At 46.0% G+C, this 23926-nt stretch overlaps 1 protein-coding gene across 8 annotated transcripts in view; it reads right to left on the reverse strand.

The window, feature by feature from the left end:
- Positions 1-1682: 1682 nt before the first annotated feature.
- Positions 1683-23926, reverse strand: part of GRAMD1B (GRAM domain containing 1B) — a 225706-nt gene continuing 203462 nt past the window's right edge. For all 8 annotated transcript variants that reach the window (XM_048827188.2, XM_075122208.1, XM_075122207.1 and 5 more), the window contains 10 exons: positions 21937-22123; positions 21382-21525; positions 20302-20420; positions 17862-18004; positions 16929-17032; positions 16282-16485; positions 15953-16043; positions 12431-12538; positions 10662-10779; positions 1683-9847 (listed from right to left, as the gene is read on the reverse strand). In XM_048827188.2, coding sequence (XP_048683145.1) covers positions 9758-9847; positions 10662-10779; positions 12431-12538; positions 15953-16043; positions 16282-16485; positions 16929-17032; positions 17862-18004; positions 20302-20420; positions 21382-21525; positions 21937-22123 — 1308 coding nt within the window. In that variant the 3' untranslated portion in view covers positions 1683-9757. The remainder of the gene's footprint in view (positions 9848-10661; positions 10780-12430; positions 12539-15952; positions 16044-16281; positions 16486-16928; positions 17033-17861; positions 18005-20301; positions 20421-21381; positions 21526-21936; positions 22124-23926) is intronic.

Below are 23926 nucleotides of genomic sequence, written 5' to 3' on the forward strand. Positions count from 1 at the left end.
CTCTGTTAACTTGTTGAGACTGGTTATTTCCATGATAAGCAAACTGTGTCTTGCAACAACCAGAGGAGAGCAGCCCTGGGAGACGATACTCCCATTTGAGGACACTTTGCCAATTTCAGGAAGAAAGTTAAAGGCTGGAGCCCCTGAAGGGAGGAGAGAGAGTCTGGGTTAGGTAAGCAAGCAAATGAAACTGACTGTTTATTCCCAAATGGGAAAATGAGACAGCTTTGGAATTTTGTGGAACTTTTTATAACTAATTGAAAGTCATGGTTGGATAGTTGCACCACCTAGAAGCAAACAGTGGTGGTTTTCTCCTATAGCCCTTAATAATGCATTATTTCTTGTGGTAATTATTCACCATGCTGAATACTCAGAGTTAGTCTGATATCTATTATTGCAGAGCAATTCTCTAAGTTTCATTTATAAACACAGTATATAAACAATTGCAGATACAATAGCAAGGTGGGGGTTTTGGCTTTATTAAATGTAAAACATTGAAGCATGGTGATTGAAGTTTCCCATTCAGAGAAGCAGTAGTCTTAGAATCTGAGATTATTGGGGAAAGCATTTGTCTATATGTAGAAGTGGCACATGAGGGTGAGATGCTGCTGAATGACTTGGAGTTCTTGCTTTTAGCAGATATATCCCCTGCTGCAATGACTCTTTTTACAGCTTGCAAGAGTTAAGATGAATCTGCTACACTTTGCTCCTAAACAGATAAAGCACTCACTGAGTTAGACATGCTTTCTGCATATGGAATTCCTCTGCTTTGTTACGCATAAATTGTGTTGTGATTTTTAAAGTTAGACAGGTCCAAACCAGAGTTGTAGGTGGTAGTTATTCCTAGACCCAACTAGGATCAGGAGCTGCAGAATACGCTGATTTTTGTAAATCTAAAACCCAGTTCCAAACAGACCTGACCCACAGGGTGTCTGACACCAGATCCCAGGCTTACAGCTTGAGCCCATCTATAGATTAAGTATGCTCCATCAGCAATGCCTTAGACTGGGCACTGGTTTCTTAGAAGCCAGTGTTTAAAATGGAGGAAGAACCTCCCTTATTTAGGTTGTTGGAAGTGTGTGGGTTTTTTTCCCTTTCCCTAGGCCATCTTATTCAGCCTAAAATACTATGGGAGGAATACTAACCCTCAAACCATAACAGTAGAAGCTAGAGCAGAGGAAGCGTGTCATGACTCCAGGATTCCATGCTTGACTCTCCCACTCCCTGTGTAGTGGGACGTGAGGCAAGTCACTTAACCTCCATTTGTTAAAGCTCCATGGCAGCCCCCTTAGAGTAAATGAAGGGCCACGTTTTATTCCCCACCCCCTTCTGATTTTCTAAACTAACCAGATGCTCTTGTGTGTGTCTTTACCCTGTAATTTGTGAAGTGCTCCTATAGATAGACACTGCTACCTTAAGTATTTTTTGATAGGGGGAACTTATTTTTTGGGGAAGCTGTATTAGGACTCCCTATCTTCTGATTGAAAAGGGGTGGGGGAGGCAGGAATGAGATGGTATTGCCTCAAGGCACAATCAAAGATAATGTGTCTTCTGGGAGGATGATTCTCTTCTCTCCTCCCCCCCAGACCCCCCGCATCAGGAAAGACCCCTCTGTGTATATGGAAATAGGAGACTTACAATTAGGTAGGACAATAAAAAAAAAAACAATACACTCAAGTTGCTCTGTTTGTTCAATACTTTTTTTTATTCATAATGTATCTTCCATTGTTCTAGCTACTTTACATTGAGATTTGGCTATGTAGCCTTTATAGTTCCTAGTTTCCTAGCAGGTAAGTATCTTTTTATCACACCTTGCGCACAGCGCAAAGTTTATTACAGTTAACCAGACAACGTCTCAAAACACAACTGCTGTTCCTTTTTGTATTTGGCCCAGCCCCAGAGTTTGTGTTACTACCACAGACCATTCAACAAGAAAGAGGTGAGTCTTGGCCTGTATCTCTCCCTCCCAGTTTAGAGTTACTACTCAGAGGGGAAATGCCCACCTTGGGGATGATCGTACAACCCACTCTCGTTGATGTGAGTCAATCCTTACTCAAATGGGATTATTTGAAAGAGTAAGGATTACTCACCTGAGTCAGGGTTGCAGGATCCAGGCCCTTGTGTGGGGAAAGGTAGTCCAGGAATGTAGCAGCACTACTTGGCCATGGAGCATTTGAAGTGTGAGCCGTGGAAAAAATAACACATTGCAACCTACTCGTAACATTGCAAAAGTGCCATTAATGTACAGTAGCAAGAGTGCAGGTTGGTGCTTCCATGTTTGTTCTGTTAAGTGTTGGAGGGAGACATGTGGGCTCCCAGGCAGGAATGATACAGATGTGGCACAAGCTCCATCCTTTTGCTGAATAAAGGTGCTGTTTCTTAGCAGCAGCAGCCACCAGTCTCCCACATTCAAGTGCTGCTAGGGCAAATTAGATGGCGCTTGGAAAAAGAACATGCCTACACAGCTCTGGATGCTGCTTTCTTGTAACTCAAAAGATCAGATTCAAGAAGCTGGCCCTTTAATGTTAGCAATGAAACTGACCAAAATGAGTGAGGTAACAATTGTCAGAGGAGGAGGAGCCTCCCTGAGCCATGTGCAAATACAATTCCTTCACCAGAAGGAAAGTCCTTCCCCACCAAAATAAAACACATTCCTTTCATAGCATAACACAAACTGCTGCAAGGAATGGCCAGCAGGGCAGTCCATCTCAGACAGAGGGAGATTAGGATAGAAAAGAGGTGATTGTCCTGCAGCAGAGAGGTGAGGGAGGGGAGAAAATGGAGCCCTACAAGCACTGTAGCTACAAAATGTGTTTTGGGGGCTAGCTCTCCTTGTGTAGCTAAGGGAATGTTCAGCTAGGGCTGAGCAAGTGGAGGGGGAGAGTATCCCCATTTTGGCTGGTTTGCACATCTAGAAAAAAGCATGTTATGGCACAAAAGATTCACCTATGCTTTAGAAACTGCAAGCAGACTGAGACAGGGCAGGAATGTTCAGTACAGTTCTCTCCTGCAAACACTACATCACAGTAGTCATTTCTCAGACTAGTTATTCCAGACACTTTGGTCTAGGGGTTTCCACCTACAGTCTCGTTTAAAGAAGAACATGGCAGTAATTTCACACCCAGGGCCCTCCTGCTTCTCAAGACCTCACATTCTACCACACCAAGAAGCCATCTGTGGTAGCAAATCAGCACTTAATGGCTTGCAAGCTGCCTGAAATACATGAAACCCACAGAGGATGCATGCAGGGTTTGAGGGGGGTGAAAGGAAGAGCAGCTTCGCTGACAAAAATATACAGCAGAATTCTACAGTAAGGCGCCCAGAACGCTGCCTCGTAGAATAGTTACTGCAAGGAACAAGGCCCTTCCTCGAGGGTACTGAAGTATTCTCTGGAGAAGGCTGGTTCTGGATGCATGTGGAAGGGGCGTGAGCTATGGAGCATGCAGTGCCTGTGCTTTTTTCCTGTCAATCATCAGTTAAGACCTTGCCCTCAAAGCTGGTACAAATTATCACGGGATGTTCATAACCTGCCTACAACTCAACTGGAAAGACACACGCTCAAGATGACTAGAATCTCATAGGTAGACAACCCCACCCTCAGCCTGTGACGAGCAGGGGGAAAAGCCCATCTCTTCTGGATGGGTCCCCAAAAAGGCAAAGAGGACAGAGCTGATCACCCCTCAGGTATCCCTACTCTTTCCAGCAGCACTTGGAGACGGCTGGGCCTGGGGCGAAGGTGAAAGACACTGACCCTCTGAAATGCTCAACACTAACCTCTACTTAACAGCTTGTTTGGTGAGAGAAACACTAGCCTTTTTAGCTTTGGGCTGGATTTGGAGAGAAGAGATTTCCTCTAATTCCACACTCCAGTGCTGACTGATGGAAAAGCCAAAGTCTGCCCTGCTCCAACTCTTCTCCATTCTGGTACTGCTAGCTGCATGGCAGGTGATGAGTGTCCAAGCCCTGGAACACAAATCTACCATGAAGAGGAATGGACTCTGAGCCTGTAGGAGAGGGGAGAGTGCCCTGCTCCTAGGTACTGGTAGGAAAGGAATCCTCTCCTGTGTAATTAGCATTCTAATGCACAGAAATTTAGACGGAGGGTTGCCATTGTATCCAGTGTTCGCCCCCACTCCGCCTCAGCATCGCAGCACACATCTGTTCTGAGAAGCTAGAGTGGGAATGAGTTGAAGGCAATGCTGTAAGTGTTCATGGTGTTGTGCTTCAAGTTTCTAGCCAACACTGGATGCAAAGGAGCCACACCCTGGGAGAGGCTATTTTTGTGAGAATTCGTGCCAACTCAACACACTCCAGCAGTTTGGAGGGCTGCCAATCTCTTAGATGCTTACCTGACCCACATCCAGTTCTATCACTGCTTTCATTCCAATGAGGAGCTGGACCTGCCTCTTTACTTGCGTGGGAATCACTGCAGACCCCTCACAAAATGTCCTGCAGTGCACATCAGCCAACTGGGGTTATGGTCTTGACTGCAGCTGTCCATTTGTAACAACCCCCCCACTCCTAAAAACATAGGTTAGGAAAATTAGCTGTTGAACCACTAAGCACATACATTAAGAGGAAATATTAGGCTGAACTGTCCCCTTTACACCTAAGTAAATCTTTGAATCCATATAATTGCCTGGCTCTAAATGAGAGAAGCATTTGGCTTACTCTACCTGACTATTTGTTTATATTTAGGATGGGAAAATGGGTCCATTTAAAGGCTGCTGCTGGTGACACAAGCATTATTTCCACCAAGTAGCTTTCAGGTTAGGGCTCAGTAAAGCCAATGCATTATGCCTGCAGCAAAAACCATCTCTTCCTTTTAAACTCTGCATTAAAAATTAAATTTGGGTATAAGGTTATACCCTAGTAGAGATGCACCCCTTCTGCCCACAGATTTTGTCTGAAGTGGAGATGTAATTTCCAGCTTGGGTAGTCATACCTGCACTACCTCTGATCAAGGTAACACGGGCATATCTACTTGAGCTAGAAATTACAGCTCTGGTGTAGACAGACTGAGTGAGAGAGATCTTAGATCGGAAACTGCTTTCAAATTGGCATGTGCGATTTAACCATGCAATCAGCTTTACCAGAGAGCGAAGTAGTCAAAGCTGGAGCATTCCTGTCAGGGTTAGATATTGACATTCACAACTACAGACCAAGATTAAAATATTTACTTACTATGTACGCTGATTTCAAAATTGTGGTTCAGGTTTTGTGACCTTGATTCTTTTTATTTTTGCTTGTCTGTATTTTAAACCCATTTTTTAATCATGATTCTTCCCAGCTAATGGGTGGCTTGTACTATACATTAAGTCTAGAACCCTTCCAAAAGCATGGTTGCTTTATAGTCAAGTACACAGGCTGAAATGGTTTCCATTCTTTCTCCACCCCACTCTAACAGGAACACAGCATTCCCACTAATGCCACAGTTTTGAAATGAGTCAGAGTATTTGTTTGCCTGCTCCTCTTCCTCCCCCGCCCCGTTTGCCCACACCTGAACTGCACACTTACCTTAGGATGATGTCTGTTTTACAAAGGAGTAAGTCTTGAGTTTATGTAACTAGATCCTAGTTTTCAAACACAGGCACTGTATGGACACTACAGCCCAAAATACTCCTTTTCAGGTAAGCACCAATGGGCAGAATGTTGGTACCTAATTTAGGCAGCCAAGTTTGAAAACTGAGCTTAGCAAGGAAACTCCTCCTTTCTCCACATACGGAAAGATTAGAGCTGAGAATCAGTGTCCCAGACAATCTGCCCTTCTATCCCTCCCTCCAACACTGCAGCATCTCACACAGCACTATTTAGGCCATTCGCTATTTACGTTGTATCTGGCAGGTGCTTTAGCTGCAGCACAAAGGGGAGTGGAGTGGAAGGATAAACCCTTTTAAAATCTATTTCACAATTGGTCAGACACTGAAAATCGAACCAAACTGTTCTGCCTGTGAACCCGATTGGTTACTCACAGTGGAAGGACGAGGGCCTGTCGGGGCAGAGTGCCAAACGATCCTCCCCTACACAGGTCAGCACCACAATAAATGTGTCTGCCCGTGTGTTCAGGGTTGGTCAAAAAGGGTGAGCCTCAGAGAGAAAAGCCCAGGGTGAAAACTAACCTTCACCTCAGCTGTACTTACAGTATCCTCCCTTCCATTTATCTCTGTCTCCATTTTACCACTAGAAACCTCCGCTAGATTATCAAAAAACTTTTAACCATAAGCACACCTCAGGCTGGAATTTTCAAAAGACCCTAAAATAGTTAGGCACCCAACTCCCATTGAACTGCAATAGGATTTGGGTACCTAACTCTCAGTCTTCTTTAATCCCAGGCTATTTGTGTGGGTCAGTTCTGGCTCCTTATCGACATTAAATAATCTACTTCAACCCCGAATGTGGGAGGCAAAGAAATGGGTTTTTTTTCTTCACAGCACTTGGGGCAGAGAAGCAAAGGATGAGGGTCTGAGTTTAAAAAGGCTAGATAAGCAGAGCTAAGAGACAACAAAGGGTACACGTAGCTGAAAGCCAGAGAGGAATTGTTGCCAGTGGACCAGGAAAAGCTTCCTGAGACTAAGGGCTTCTCTATATGTACAGTTGCACTGATTTCACTAACAATAGGATGTTAAACTGGTGTCTCTGCATGTGTAGACACTCTTAACGGCTAGCTTGCAAATTTGCAGGCTCAAGATACACCATTTTGTACCAGTTTGAAACTGGTTATGAATTAATACACAGTACTCTGCAGTAGCTTAACTATAGCAGCACAAGGTTGGGTAGGCCTGTGATCTGCTGGATGGAATAGACTCTTCCAGGGAAGCTGTGGCTCTTGATCAAAACTAGACCCATAGTAACAGAGAAATGAAAACCTTCCTTAGCCAGGGTCCTGGATCCCACCAGTGAGTTTGGGCTCGTCTGTCCTTAGAACAGCAGCAGGACACAAACCCAGCCTCATCACAGCAGGGGGGCACTGCCCCACCTCAACTTCCAGCCTTGGTCTCTTCTTTCCTCAGTGCTAGGGGCTCAGGCTCACTCTACATTGCCCATTTCAGCAGCAGCTTCTAACTCCGGCAGGAAATGCCAGGGAGACGTACAGTTTTAAGCAGCATTAAGTTAAATAAATAAGCATAAATACAATAAATTATATAAAGCAGAACATTCCCTAGGTTTTTGGGCATGTTTTTGTCTACAGTCCTTTGCCTTGTCTTTCTCCCCCTTCTCGGGCAGTCTGCTAAGATAGTTATGGTTTGAATTTAAGAGTCCCAGTCATGCAAGACACCAACAAGCCCCACAAAGAGCTTCAGTACTTCTCCAGACAAACTAGGCAGCTAGCACATTTTCAGGAGGAGTGTGTGGATAAATGGCTTAGTCAAACTCCTTCTAGAGCTGCGTAGGCCAGTGCCATATGGTGTAGGAAGGGCCAGTTGCTCACCTTGCTTTTTCAGCGCACGCAGAAGCTAGAGATGAAACAGACCTGCTAGATCATCCAGTACTCAATACTACCCCTAAACAGGGCTGTGTCAGGTGATCTCGCCTGCTTCAAAAAATCCTTCCAGAGTCAGAGACGGTGGAGATAGAGGGTCCATAGACCAACTAATCCACCTGGTAAGGCAAGATGGGGAAGCATGTCAGTCACCACCGCAAATCCCCTCTATCCTTTCGCCACGCAAAGGGATGTGCCACTGTTAGAGCTTGATCCTGAGAGCTGCTGATCGCCTGCAGCGTGGGTTAGTGCATCGGACTGATGACATGGGGTTGTACTCCTGGCTCGACTACTGAAACACCTCATGTGACCACTCTGTCATTCAGTTTTCCCATCTGTAAGTAAGTACAATGATACTCATCCAGTTTTGCAAAGCACAACATAAAGGCATAGTGTCCTTCTGATGTCAGTGTGACTTGTGTGCGCTCAGTACCTCAGGATCAGGCTCTACCCGCATTGGGTTCCCATTTGTTTAGTGTGTCCAATAATAATGCCTACACCTTTGCCCTTGCTTCTCGTCTCCTCCAGTCACCGGAGCTTGCTCAAGAGCAATGGGCTCAGGTATGGCATTTTCAAGGCCCCAGCAACTTCACTGTGTCCCTCTCCTGCTCCTCCAAGACAAAAGAAAACATGGCCCACCTGCTGTGGGATTCAAACCTAGACGGACATCTCACCAGCTGCCCAGCTAACATGCCGAGCCCAGTATGTTACATACCCTGAGGCTTCCTCTCTTGACCTCTGCCAGGCTAAAATTCCCGACCATTAAAAATTAATCATTTTAAATTACTTTTAAAAATAAATACAAATGCAACATTTACCCGGCACCACACCTCTGCAGCCTGAGCTGCCTGCTGCGTGAATGCCCCTGTAGCTGCCACTTCTGATAACCCTGGTCCACTCTTATTCTAAAAAGGTTCACTGCAATGCAGCAGGAAACGCACCAAAACTTGCCCCATTTACAGCCTTCTTTCTATGAATGACAATTACCTGTGTGGCTCGTCCTTTCTTCCACCCCACTTCTAACATCTCCAGGGATCAGCGATGCAATGGGAGGGTGCGTGGCTTCCTGATACAGATCTGTTCAATCCGTTTAATTGCAATTGTGGTTTCTTTTTTTTTCTAAAAGGAAGCTGCTCTCTCTCCTTGTGAGTTTCCACCAGAGGTGAGATGTATTTAAGTCGATACTGGTACATGCCAAATGCCCTCACCTAGCCCACTATTATTATTATTATTATCATCTTTTTTGGCAGAAGGAGGGTTAAAAATAGTGAGCAACAAGAAAAAAAACAACAGGGTGTTGTATCAAGTCAGAGCCATTAAGCTTTACATGCCTCTGACTGGGAGGTGAGCACAGATGGCCCTTTCAGCACAGCCGCAGCTCCTTAGCACAGGAGTGGCTTATTGACAGGGACGCAAACGCATGGAGGGTCGAGGAAAACAGAGTATGTAAAGGGGACATTGTCAAGTGGTAAAGAACCAAAGGGCCAAATTCACTGACTTAAATGAGATACGCCAGGGTCTGGATTTATCCAGGAATACTGAGTAACAACCCATGTCAGCGCCCCTCTACTTTGCCATTAATGTAGCTTCTAGTAATAAAAAGTGAAATGTTACATTGGGAAAACCTGGTTCAGTTTCTGTGCTTCACTCAGCAAAATTAGGCTGGCCAGTTTAATGGCGAGTTGCACCCCTGCTATGGCATTCTCGCAGAGGGCTCAGAACAAACCCCATTTGCTACTGAATGAGAACAGTTTCCTGGAGAATTCTCATGGGTCAAAGCCTGCTCAATTCAGTAGGCTACTCTCACAAGGGACTCATGTCTTCTAGCAAAATCCTTCTTGTCCTCAATGGAGCAAGGTAAAGTTGACAGTGTCCCCTTCAAATACCTGTTCAACATTCAGATACCCTCAGACAGGGAGGGGGAGGGGCATTTGCGCCAATTCTTCCCTTTAAAACAGACAGACAGACAAACAGCCAGGAATACACAGAAGAGAGGTGCATGGGAACAGGTAAGCAAGAGCTGCACTCTCCCGGACAGTGCCTCAGTGCTGGGAAAGCACAGCCCCACCATCGCATCCAGTCCTACCCCAGAGACGCTCCAGTTCAGCCAGTGTTGGAGGTCTGCACCCACGCTTCTCCTCCTCAGTACATAGGCTTTTTTCCTCTTTTAAAATCTGTATATAATATATATATATATTTATATTCTGTATATATATATTTATATGGTCTATATACACATATTGCACACAATCCTCTGGCCTCCTGTGTTCGCCCCTGTTAGTGGAAACGCTTCCGTTTCTCCTCTGGTTCCGACCCATAGTCGCGCGACCCGATGCCATTCTGAAGGTTTACTAGTGAATCCTTCATCTGCAAGACAAAAACCACCCTGAGCATTTGGCTGCTGTAAAGTCTTGGAGGCGCTGGCGTTTTGAACCTAGGCTCCCTGCCACAGGCTAGCGGAAGGCGTTCCTGTTGCACTCCTTGGCTTGGTACCAGAGTGCCGGGGCTCGAAGCGGCAGGGAGTGAGAGGTGCGCTGCCAGCCAGGCAGATGGAGTGACAGCTAGGACATAGGTTTCTGACAGAGGCACGTTATTAAAATGATATTGGAAGCAAAAGATGTTACGAACTGCAAAGTCTGTACATACAGCCCCCTCTCTGTGGGGGAGGGTGGATACCAACCAGCAAACAGGTAGGGGCAGGGCGGAAGTGTTCAAAAACATCATCCCCCTGCTCTAAAGTACACTAAAGGATCTCTGATGCTCACACAGAGCAGATCCCCTCCATCTTTAAGGTCTCACGTGGAAGACCTGCACTTAGTAAGCTGCATGGGAGTCAATTTGTCTATTCTACCATGGGACTGTGGAGAGCTGAGTGGATCAAACTGGGATGTGAACACTAAGCCTTCCAGACCTGATGCTACATCCACCGTCTGGCCTAGGATACTTGGTCAAGGAGAAGCTCTGGAATTCATGATTGCTTTGAAGGTTTCAAAGCTTACCTGCTTGTGCTAGTCCTGTTTGAAGATGGGTCTGAAGGGTCATGATGTGCATGTGGGGACAGCTAGAGACAGCCTGGGTAGGTAAGGATCTAGACAGGCAGCAGGGTGGCTGTAGAAACGTTCCACCCAGTTTCATGTAATAGGAATTCCTGGGGTAAGTGGCTGGTGGATGCCGTTCTTACCTGGTCTAGAAGCATCACGGAGGATTTGATGATCTCACGCCATTTCTGCAGCTCTGTGTCATGATACTTCTGCTGAGATTCTAGTAACTGAGCCCATTCCGACTGAGACTGGGGTAACCTGCCAGGTGCACATAAAATACAAATGGTTTGGCTTTGGAGGAGCAAGGGGGTAAGATTGATGTAGGGGAGTTCCTGGCTGCTGAGTAAAAGGATGTCATTGACAATTCACCTCAAAGCCAGAATGTGCCCCCCACCCTCCCGCACTCCTTCATTCATAAAACTTCCACCCACCACAAATTGTCTTCCTTGGAAACCTCTGCCCAACCTCATCCTCAGTGAAGATGCTTTGAAATGAACATTTCCAGATGTATCCAGTGTTGTAGCTGTGTCTGTCCCAGGATATTAGAGAGACAGGGTGGGTGAGGTAATTCTTTTATTGGCCCAATTTCTGTTTGTGAGAGAGACAAGCTATGCATAATATCCACAAACAACTACGTGCGTGAAACCAGACAATCACTACGCTCTCGAATGAACTCAAACAGGAAAATGATAAAAGACAAATATGGGTGAATATTTTTCTCCAAGTGATCACGCTACATATGATCTATCAGTCCTCATCCTCAAAAAAAGTGCACAACACTTTCAAAAGACGAACCTCAGAACTTAAATTCGTAACTTTGCTAGACACTAAAAATCATGGTCTTAATAAAGACACTGGATTTATGGCTTATTACAACAATCTGTAACCCCTTCACTCCCCTTTATGTCCTATGACTACAGGGATGTTAATAGGTCAGGTGATGAGGAATGGGCCCTTAGAATATGTGCTAACTGCTTAACGGTAAACTATTTGTTCAATTTTATATTTAGCTGTGACACTCTGAGTACCTTTCCCAGACCTGAAGAGCTCTTTATAGCTCAAAAGCATGTCTCTCTCACCAACAGAAGCTGAAAAATATTACTGCCCCCACCTTCTCCTTTTAAGGGGTTATATTTTTAGAAGCATCCAAGTGTCTCAAGAGATTGTCCCATTTTCAAAAATGTCCAAGGCACCTAGGAGATGAAGTCTCATTCAAATCAATGTTCCTAAGTCTCTTGAAAAATTTATCAATGATCATTTTAAGTTGCTTCAGTTCTGGCACTTTTGGGGAACACAGTGAAACTAGTGGATAGTTCCTCATATTCCCCTCTTCCTCCCCGCACACTTTACTAACGATATGCCCAAACAGGGTATCTTGGTCCAAAGATCTCACAATGCTCTGCACTCAATTAATTATACACTGCAGCGCCCAACCCGCACCCAGGTAAGGTAGGTACTGTTAACTGCGTTTTATAGACAGGGAAACTGAGCCACAGAGGGGAGAGGTAACAATACTTGCTTGAGGTCACACAAGAGAGTCAATAGCAAAGCCAGGAATGGAACACAGGAGTCCTGACTCCCTCTACATATTACACCACACGCCCTTTTCAGAGCCAAAAACAAGCACCAGGTGACCCTTGGCTCTCTGCCCTGTGCCGTAGCCATTGGAGAGTGCTACTCATCTAGCACAGTCTGTGGCAGGAAAGGCCTGATTCTCACCCTGCTCTCCCAGTGTAACCATCACTTGTTTGTTGCTTGTTCCAACCCAAATAATTTATCTTTCCTTCTGTGTGTAATGCTGGGAAAGAGGCAACTGGGCAGCTCTGGACTGTGGAGTTTTGGAAAAGCCACCCAAGTCCACACAAAGTAATAGTTAGTGAGGGACAAAGATAAATGAATGCAAAGTTACCTTTCCGGTAGCCGCAGGCCCTGCCATGCGGTGAGGGTCTGGGTGGTGTATTCCAACATCCAAAGTTTGTAGAACAGCATCATATTGAGAATTACCAACAGCACCAGACTGGGAAGGAGAAAAAAGACACTGGTGGAAACATCCCTGACTATATACACCATTCAAATCCCACCATAGAAAATGCCACGAAGGTCCCAGGGGCCTGGATGCCTTAGTCAGCTGATGGCAGTGGCAGTTTTGCCTGAATAAGAACTGGGTGACCAGGGCCAGAAACTTTAATTGAGAGAGAGAGAAAGAGACGAAGACAGAACTTCATGAACTAAACACAACTGAGGGCAGAGCATTGGGGAGACTGACAGATCAGAACACACAACATACAGACCAAGGTTGGTGCATTAGGATTCCAGCTCAGCGGGTGACGAGTTCTATCGGACACTGAGAAAAGCAGGTGAAAAACACAAGAGTGAAGAGGTAAAAAAGAGACAGTACCTGAAACAAATCCTAATGGGAGCAGGGAAGAGAAAAGATGGAGGAGCTAGAGGTTAGAAACAGAGCAGCACAGGGATAGGAGGAATGTCTGGTGGATACATATAGTACACAGAAGGGAAGGAAAGGGAGGAGAGAGAAGGGAAGAAAACGGTAGCTGCATGGGTGTTTCTCTAAGGACAATGCTCTTCCTTCCCAAGCTACACAGCAGAGGTTGGGTGGTACCTGCAGAGCAGCACACACGGGGCACCTGAACATGGTATTGTTCGGATTATAAATTCACATTTCAAGCTGCAAACCCCTCTTTCTCTATTTGCACCAAGCTGTGTGAGAGGAACCTGACAGCACAGCATGCTAGCCACTGCTCTGACTTTATACAAGGTTGCCGCAACCTGGCATTTGCGGTCGTTATATCTATTAGGTGCATCAGCGGCTCAGATAAAAGATGCCAGCCAAGATGGGAGGCTTTTATAATTACCGTGTTTGGGGCTGTCTGTGAACATCTCCACAGCCTCAGAACCAGTGGGCCAACCCCATTTCTCTGGGACAGGGTTCTGGCTAATGGCCATTGGCATTCTGAAAATATTACAAACACTTTGATCTCCAGTGCACCAGTTTGGAAGCAGATGCATTGGTAGCCTCTAAGTCCTTCCAATCAGACAGCTGTCCGGTAGCCTATGAACAGGGATTATTCTAAATTGATTTTTTGTGCTTTCTTATCAAAACGATTGGATGTGCCAGGTCCATCCGTCAGAAAGTGTTTTGGTAGAGAAGGTACTGGAATGTCCAGCAGCAAACATCTGCCATGCTGCCAGATACACTAGGTCAGTCTAACAGCAGATATCTGCAGCACCGCCAAATGTGCATCTAGCAGAAGATGCCTACCATGGTGCCAGAGTTACTGAGCACATGCAGCAGGAAGTATCTGGCTTGCTGCTAGATGTACAAGCTCTGTGAGAAAGCTTCTCCAGCCTTATCTCAGTCAGGATCGGGAAGTGCAGAAAAAGAGGCACAGCAATTTAAAAAGTAAAAGTAAAAAGTAAAATTAAAATGGTAAATTCAAATTTTCCCAACCTCTGAAAAGGCTGGTTGAGTTTGGGGCAAAAGATTGGGGTTGTTTTTGCTTTATTCAAACTGGTTCAGCGGATCCTCTGTTATTAGGATCATGCTGCAGTGAGGGTAAGTCCCGAGGAAGATTTTCCTCTCTGCAGGTCAAGCTGCAGTGGGGGAGGTTTAGATTGGATATTAGGAAAAACTTTTTCACTAAGAGGGTGGTGAAACACTGGAATGCGTTACCTAGGGAGGTGGTAGAATCTCCTTCCTTAGAGGTTTTTAAGGTCAGGCTTGACAAAGCCCTGGCTGGGATGATTTAACTGGGAATTGGTCCTGCTTTGAGCAGGGGGTTGGACTAGATGACCTTCTGGGGTCCCTTCCAACCCTTATATTCTATGATTCTATGAATAAATCATTAATACTTTGTTGGGTACCTGTACAGTGCCTTTCCTCCAAAAAGTCATTTACACATGAGTGCATTAACCTCCCCCACAGCCTCGGTGGCAGGTAGACATTAGGACTCCCATTTTACAGGTGGGTAAAATGGAGACCAAAAGAAGTCTTGTAGCTAGACCAAGCGTATCTGGATCATCTGTGCATTTGTAATGAGCCCACCACTGTAGTAGCCATTGTGAAGTAAGTGGCAGAGACAGGACTAAAACCCAGCAGTACTGATTCTTAATAGCCTGCTATAACCATTGTACCAGCACACCCAGTTCTCACCCATCCCTCCCCCAACTTTTTATCTTCTAAGAAATCTCTTCCTAATGGGCTGGTTTCCTTCCAAGATGGAATTTCCGAACCCAGAACATACATATTTGCAAGTAGCCAAGAAGGTTTCACTTCGGAATGTAATGAGAGAAAAACAGGTAGCAAACCAACTGGTCACATATAATAAAAACCAATGTACTGAACACATTGTTGTCGTAGTGTAGCACCTTTACCATTACCTTTACCAGTATAACAGTTTGCATGACAAATGCACCACATTTTCACTGTCCTGGGAACTGCTAGGTTGTTTGTATGTGGTACCAAGTAGGTAAATAAAAAAATTACAGTCTCTGCATAACTCGTGCAAAATCCTTAATTTGCAAAATGTCTAAACCAAGACCCTGGATGCAATAAAAAGAAGCTGTTTTATTCCTTGCTTTCCAAAAATGTTTCTGTTATTTACAATCCCTTCTCTTCAGTCATTATTTATTGGGTCTCATGTTCATATTAATTTCTCTGGCCCCTCATCTGCTTTTCCTCCATCGACTATAGATTTCCCCCTCCCGACACAGCCTGCCCTTTCCCCAGCACTCTGGTGAACAAAGCGTACTCTCAGGTTTCAGAGTAGCAGCCGTGTTAGTCTGTATTCACAAAAAAGAAAAGGAGTACTTGTGGCACCTTAGAGACTAACCAATTTATTTGAGCATAAGCTTTCGTGAGCTACAGCCCACTTCATCGGATGCATTCAGTGGATGCATCCGATGAAGTGAGCTGTAGCTCACGAAAGCTTATGCTCAAGTAAATTGGTTAGTCTCTAAGGTGCCACAAGTACTCCTTTTCTTAAAGCGTACTCTGTAGCTGAGTTACCTCCCGGGACTTCTAGGAATGTGTAGGAATGCAGGGTTCTGCCTGGCTGAGGGCAAGGTCAGGCCTGAGGGGAAGGGAGTGGGTTGAATAAAGAAAGAACCGGACAGCAGTCTGAGTCACAATGTTGAGATGTGGATCATCTCCAGCAGGAGCTGACCCAAACCTTTGACCAGAGCTAAAATTCAACTACACCACATGGAACATTTATGAGGTGTTTTTTAAAAGGTTAATGTATTTGATTTTTGCTTTTTGGGCAGCTTCTGCTGGAAATGATCCACATCTCAACATCGTGACTCAGACTCCTATCCGGTTCTTTCTTTATCCAACCCACTCCCTTCCCCCCAGAGACAGGAGAACCCAAGGAGAGAGACTGAGCAAGCCAGGAGGGCGTAAGGAGTCACTCACACACAGCTGATAACGACCAGCAGCTTGGAGACGCTCTGCAGATGGAAGCCACCAGAATTGTCCTCAGGGACATGCCGCGTCTGCGTGGAACCTGAGGGGAAGCATTTTGTCATGCATTTAAGTTATGACCTAGGAAGAGCTCAATTCCTATCCTCTCCACATTCCCAAATCCCTCTCCAACAATCGCACCCCAGGCTGCGATCCATTGGACCCCTACCTCCAAGAGGGGTCTAGCCCCCAGCCCCACTCCACCTCTGGCCCCCAGATTGGCCCGGCCCCATCCCATCACAATCCCTGAAGAGCCCAGCTCCCTGCTGGCAATTCCATACCTGCCACGTGCTTGATTCGATGCACAACCTCCTCATCTGTGGGGGTGGTGACGGGACTCAGCACCTCCTCCAGGTGTGGCACCCGCAGGTGGGCGTGGGGCCGTTTCCTTCGGCGCAACGTGGATTGTTTGCTCATCTTCTCTTTGGGGGATTGTCTGTGGATCTCCGCTAGGTACATGCTCTCGGTTTTGGTCAGTTCGCTCTCTGCAGTGAGTCAGGCAACGTGTTTAATATCAAGGGAAAATACCTGAGGGTCTCTCTGTACAAGGTCACTTTCACAGAGGCTTGGGACCATAACAACACAGTTTCCACCCAGGGCGCCCGCTGGGCCAAAGCAGGGCCCAGTGCTGGCAGCTCCAGAAGATGAAAGCACGCATGCCCATAATTCACCTGGCCAAATGTCAGGTTCATGCTAAAGCACTGAGCTCTCACTACCCGCACATTTTAACGGGCAGCGCTAAATGTGAAGTAATGACATCATCCAGCTCTGTCTAAAACCCAGCCACGGTAGCCGACCCTTGCTAGTCCGCTACTGGATCCCACACCACCAGACTGCCTGCCTGCAGGGACGCATGTGCACACCCCCTGATATCAACACACCACGGCCCCTTGGTAATGGCTACAGTGTGAGTGACTGCAGCTCTCACCTAAATGACGGAAATAATCTTCTAGGCCACTCCAGAAGTTTTTCTCGATGAAGGATTTCACAAGTCCCCACGGCTGCTTCCTGTAACGTAGCTCTGTAGAAACCCTGAGGGAAGAAAAGAACAAACCCAGTTCTTCCTGAGCGGTCACCTCCTAATCTTTGCCCCCTGGATGCAGTGGGAACGGGTGAACCCACAGCCTACAAACATTTGCTAAAGCAACTGAGCACGTGTTATTTCTCCCTCTTATGATTTTGATGGTGGCTCTGGCTGGGTCCTGAAATGCCAAACTGCTGCCTGTGGCCCATTCCTGAAAGCCTCTCCCTGTGGCAGTTCCTGTCAGCCCCTTTTCAAAACTCCCCTCCCCTGCAAGTTTGCACGTGTACTGGAACACACAGCCAAACACTAGGGCACTGATCCAAGCCCAGCCCAAACCTCCAAGGCTGCAGAATTGTACCCAGTACTAACCTGCTGGTAGCTCTGCTTCCCCACTTACCCTATGAATCTCTCACAGCCCTGTGCTCTCTGTCGGTGCCTCCCATTGCCCACAAGATTCAATTGATAGTACACAGCAGCTGTCCCTATGAACCATTTATTCCAAGAGAGGTTCTCTGGCTCTCGGCCACCTCCCAACACTAACCCACACTTTCTTTGCAGCAACTACACTGCCTGATCAAAGGCCAGTGGATTGGGTAGCCACCTCTCCTACCACTCTCAAGAGCTATGGGGAGGTTCTGCTTGCAAGGGTTAAGGTATAGGGGGCACAGACAGGCTTCTTGCAGTCTCTCCACCCTTCCCTTGTAAAGCAAAGGGCAGGAGTTCAAGCTTTCCTATTTGTAAAGTGCTTTGAGATCCTGGAGGAAAGTTGCTCTAGAGGGGCCAGTGGATGAGTATTTTTCTTCATCAACAAATCCACAGTCCCTCCGAGTACTGTACCTGAGTCGGCTTTTGTTTCTGGCGACACGCGTCAACGTGTAGCGATTAATGGTGTAGAAATAATCATGGTAGGGGACGTCGTGAGTTAGCACCTCTGCGTCTATCACGTAGCACTCGCTTTCTTGGCTGGCTTTGTACATTGTCTGCGCAAAGCGGAGAGGAGAGCACAGGGAAGTGGTTAGTCTGGTCAGAGCGAGGCCAGGGCAGAGCATGGCTCCTCACTGCAATCATGCAAAACATCTCATGCAGAGGTAAGAGCCACCTCTGTGACCCTTTTGTGTTAAGTTTTCCGTTAGCAGCTGAGTTTTCCTGGTGTGAATATTCATAAAAAAAGCCCACAAAATTTAAGCTCAAGTATTTCCCTATGGCAAATCTGAAATTGGAAATTTGATAATAATATTCCAAACTCAAGCAATTTTGGTTAGTTACACACCTAATCCCATCAGAAACAATATCCCAACTGACTTATGTAACTGACCAATGCTAACGTTCCCCAATAAACTGGTCTCTGGCTCTTTATATTGTACAGAGGGAAGAATTTTGCAAATATTTGTAAACAACATAAATATCTGTTTCTTGGCATGAAGGCTAAGTAGCATTGCCCTACTGGATAGAATAATCAATTACTGCAGTCAGTGGGCCCAATTCTCTATTGCACTGTGCACTGCAAAATCATTTACACCAGTGCAAAATGAGTGTAAATCATTACCTCTCTGGGTTTGGTAGCACTTCAGAACAGCTTTGCACTGGTGGAAATGGCTACACAAGGTGCAGGACAACAGACAGTCTAGTCCATTTACTTTACAAGGTAACCTCATTACTTTAACAGAGGTGACTGTAAAGACCAGGGATTCTCCAGAGATTTCATAGGGCTTGTCTTCACTGCAAAGGTAACTCAAGTTACACTGTAATTTGAGTGTTGCCCCTAACTTGAGTCCCATCCACACAACAGAAACCCTTAACTCAAGTTTGGAGATGTTTTTAACTCAAGTTGTCCCATCGGAGGAGAGGAGATACAGGTTACAGATAAGTGAGCACAACACATTAGCTGCCAACGCATTACTCTGTGCAACTCAGGTGTCATTTTACAGTGGGGCCACGCTCTCTCGAGCTAGGCTAACTCAAGAGGAGTTAACTCTGCTGGGAAGACATGGACACCTCCCCTCCCATCATGATAATGCAGGCCACGTCCTCATCCACCAAGATAACACCTCTGTAGGAGCTTAAGCATTTGCTTAGGCAGGAAAACAACATGAAGGAAGGATCAAACTGTGTCAGATTCTCTGTAGAGTGTCAAGTATCAGAGGGGTAGCCGTGTTAGTCTGGATCTGTGAAAGCGGCGAAGAGTCCTGTGGCACCTTATAGACTAACAGACACATTGGAGCATAAGCTTTTGTGGGTGATAGGGATTCTTGCTTGCATATTTATACCTGCCTCTGGAAATTTCCACTACTTGCATCTGAAGAGGTGGGTATTCACCCACAAAAGCTTATGCTCCAATACGTCTGTTAGTCTATAAGGTGCCACAGGACTCTTTGCCGCTTTTGTAGAGTGACAAGTGCTTTGTCCCCTTGGGAATAAAATTATTTGCACTGGCTCCTTCTGCTCTTCATTTCATCTCCCCCTTTCCCCACTCTGCTCTGTGCCTCTCTCCCCCTACTCTGCCTTCCCACACCTGGCTGGCCCTCTTCTCCTTCCATCCTGCATATGCTTCCCTGTTGCATAGTCCTCTTCTTCACCTACAAATGCTTCCTTGCTGCTTGGGTTCCCATCTCTTCTGCCCTCCCAGGCAAGTTGTTCAGCCACACTGTCGTCTTCTCCCGCTGCTCCCCAGGGCATTCTTCCTGGCTGCCTCATTACTTTCTCCCTTGCTTGCCTGGATACTCTTCTCTTGGGCTGTGGCTGGCAACTCCAGTGCCACTGCAGGCTCTGGTCTCAAGGCAGAGCTACAGCTTCCTCCTATGTAGCTGCAGCTACTAAGTGAAGACAGCCAGACTGGCTCCTCTTCTGTGATTCCATCTGCTTTTACAGGCCTCTGGCTCTGAGCATTTCTATGCAATAAAGAGCCTAGACTCCTACACAGGCAGCTGGAAAGAGGAGGAGCTACCCCCATGTGACCCACCTGCTCCCTAATGACCACCAGCAAGTCGCCCCACAGGCTGTACTTTGGGAACCACTGGTGCAGACAGTGGCTTTGCTGTTTAATTAGGCTGTTTGTTCTGGGAACAGATTTCCCTTCACCTGGAAATTCCCAGTCACTTCCCTGTAGCACAAATTAGCTATTAGAATTTGCAATGATAATGAGTGGCAAATTAATAACAGAGGAAGCCATGCAGGGGAGAGAGCGAGAGTGAGAGAGCACATGCACATCCCAGAGCCCGGGGTATTAAAATAAGTCTCTGATCAGTCTCTGTCACCTTCCTATTCTGCTTCCATGTACCTGAGTCTCGGTGACAGTAGCAGTTTTCGGGGCGAGAGGGTTGGTGAGGGTGATCGTGTACAGGATTGCTCTGCTCTGATTGCCGTTTTCTTCCTTCTTCCATGGATGAAAGATAATATCTTGGAAAGGAAAGGCCACCGAGTTAGAATCTTGAATTGACAGAGGTGTGGGAAGCTATCCGTACACCCAGACCCAACAGGATTGGCCCTCATTGCTCCCCTCTTTGGCCGGCTTGAGACTCAGAGGACTGAAATGGACCATGGAGACTGAAGACCTCTCCCTCCCCTAGCCATGGCCTCTCCAAGGACAGAGACACACTAATGTGGACGGGCTGGGGAAGCTGCTGACTGTCCCACAGATACACCAGAACATCATTCTCCAGGGCTGTCAATCCAGCACCCTCTGACAGTGCTCACATTCACTTCATTTATCTATTTTTTTTTTTTAATAAAAGAGTTTTGTGTTGACCTTTCCAACCACCATACTTTTCAAGTCCTGTGAGGCTGCCAGTTGGGGGACAGACAGAAAACATGTAGAAAGAGGCTCACTGTAGCATTGCTTTAGCTTTAGAAATGCCTGAGGAATTCCAAGGTCTGGTTTCTCTCCCCTTGTCCAGCATCAGGGATAGAGTCAGGGGGTCTCTCTGTCTTCCCACATGACGATGTTAGAGCTACAGTAAAAACATGGACTGTACTACACCAAGGATCACTCCCTGCCTGGGCTACAGACTGTGCCACTCTGTGATGTGCTAGGATTTGCATGAGGAGGCAGAGATGCTTTCTACTGGTAACCTGGTGCCTGGAGCTGGGTGTGTGATCAAGGGTGGGCTGACCTGAAATGGAGCCTGGAACTGCCAAAGACTTCAGGACTCCCATTGGTACCGCCAGCCCAGCCAGCCTCACCCTCCAGGTACACTTGTGGCAGCAACAGCATTACGCTAAGTTGTGCCTCTAAGCTGCGCGCTCCAGACCAACATGCAGAGGCCCCCTTCTGCATTGCCCTTAGCTCCTAGCGCTCAGAGGACGCTGCCTGAATCAGCTGCTGGGCGTGGGGCCTGTGCTAGGATGGTGCATGGCTCACCGGAGAACCGACGCTGTTCCATGAAATCCCTCTGGAACTGGGAGTCAGTGAAGAGCAGGTCATACAGTTTGTCCACGCTGAAACTGAACACCTCATTCATGTACTGCCGGCCATTCAGATCCTCGTAAAAGGCCTGAACTTCCCCTGCAGGGAGACAGAGATGGGTGAGCGCGCTGCTGGCCTTCAGGCCAAAGAACGCTGCACCAGGCTCAAAGGCTCCCCTTTTGCAGTGCCAGGACAGTACCACTGACAGTCTGGGAAAGGAGACGAGCCCAAAGGAGACACAGCTGGTTCCCTTTCTTTTAATGCCCCCAGGGCAATGACCATAACATTAGTAGTGTAATTCACCCCATGGAGTTATTTCATTGTTAGCCTTTCATCTGGCCCACGATGCTGAGTTGCTGGTGTCTTCCTGGTGCGAAAGAACACGAAAGACCTCATGGATCCAGTAAAGGAGGGTAGCACAGTATCCCCACCAACACCTCCAATTGGGAAAGATAGCACCAGTGCATCATGGGACACCACAGGACAGCAATACCTGCCATCACTGCCCACCTTCGTCATGGGTCTCTGACGAGTCGCTGAGCTCCGTTGGAATGTCCTCATTGTCGTTGAAGTCCAGGGAAGGGGAGTTCACCGGGGTGATGATCTCTATCTTGTCTCCAATGATGTTTTCAAGGGTGAGTTCCTTCTCAAGGGGACTCTCCACCAACTCCTCCTCCTCCGGAAGCATCCCGTCAAACTGGGAGGGGGACAGAGTGCAAGAAAGGCAATCAGGATGCCACCACAGAGAACTACGCAATGCAATTTTGACACACATACGCCCCCTATCAGTTAAAATTCCCATTGGCATAGCTCTCTCTCTGAGACACAGACACCCTACAGGTCAAAGACTAGAGGAGCCCAGAGGACAAGCAGTCTTCCAGGTTGGGGCTGAGCAATGGGCAAACCACCTATCCTCATAAAAAAAGTTAAATTATAGAAGCACAACAAGGTAGCCATTCCTGCAAACCGCATGATATACAAGGATGGGGAGCCATGCTCCTGCCCGAAGTGACATCTGATGGTGTGGGAAGGGTTCATATTAGGGCTCTCAAGCAATTAAAAAAATGTATCACGATTAATCGCGCTGTTAAACAATAACAGAATACCATTTATTTAAATAGCTTTTGGATGTGTTCTACATTTTCAAATATATTGATTTCAATTACAACACAGAATAAAAAGTGCACTGTGCTCACTTTGTATTTATTTTTGATTACAAGTATTTGCATTGTAAAAAAACAAAAGAAACAGTATTTTTCAATTCACCTAATACAAGTACTGTAGTGCAATCTCTTTATCATGAAAGTTGAACTTACAAATGTAGAATTATATAAAAAAAACCTGCATTCAAAAATAAAATAATGTAAAATTTTAGAGCCTGCAAGTCCACTCAGTCCTACTTCTTGCTCAGCCAATCACTCGGACAAACAAGTTTGTTTACATTTGCAGGAGATAATGCTGCCCACTTCTTCTTTACAATATCATCTGAAAGTGAGAACAGGCGTTCTCATGGCACTGTTGTAACCGGCGTCACAAGATATTTATGTGCCAGATGCTCTAAAGATTCATATGTCCCTTCATGCTTCAATAACCATTCCAGGGGACGTAAGTCCATGATGATGACCGGTTCTGTTTGATAACGATCCAAACCAGTGACCGAGGCATGTTCATTTTCATTATGAGAGTCAGATGCCATCAGAAGAAAGTTGATTTTCCTTTTTGGTGGTTTGGGTTCTGTAGTTTCCGCATCAGAGTGTTGCTCTTAAGACTTCTGAAAGCATGCTCCACACCTCGTCCCTCTCAGATTTTGGAAGGCACTTCAAATACTTAAACCTTGAGTTGAGTGCTATATCTATCCTTAGAAATCTCACATTGGTACCTTCTTTGTGTTGTGTGAAATCTGCAGTGAAAGTGTTCTTAAAATGAACAACATGTGCTGGATCATCATCGGAGACTGCTGTAACATTAAATGTATGACAAAATGTGGGTAAAACAGAGCAGGGGACAAGCAATTCTCCCCCAAGGAGTTCAGTCACAAATTTAATTAACACATCATTTTTTTAACGAGTGTCATCAGCATGGAAGCATCCTCTGGAATGGTGGCTGAAGCATGAAGGGGCATACAAATGTTTGGCATATCTGGCACGTAAATACCTTGCAATATTGGCTACAAAAGCACCATGCAAATGCCTATTCTCACTTTCTGGTGACAGTGTAAAAAAGAAGAGGGCAGCATTATATCCTGCAAATGTAAACAAACAAATAAAAATCTACATTTGTAAATTGCACTTTCACAACAAAGACTGCACTATAGTATTTGTATGAGGTGAACTGAAAACACTATTTCTTTTATCATTTTTACCATGCAAATATTTATAATAAAAAACAAAATGCATTTTGATTTCAATTATAACACAGAATACAATATATATGAAAATATAGAAAAACATCCAAAATATTTAATAAATTTCAATTTGTATTCTATTGTTTAACAGTGCAA

Source organism: Caretta caretta, chromosome 22 (genome assembly GCF_965140235.1).
Source record: "Caretta caretta isolate rCarCar2 chromosome 22, rCarCar1.hap1, whole genome shotgun sequence".
Lineage (NCBI taxonomy): Eukaryota > Metazoa > Chordata > Testudines > Cheloniidae > Caretta > Caretta caretta.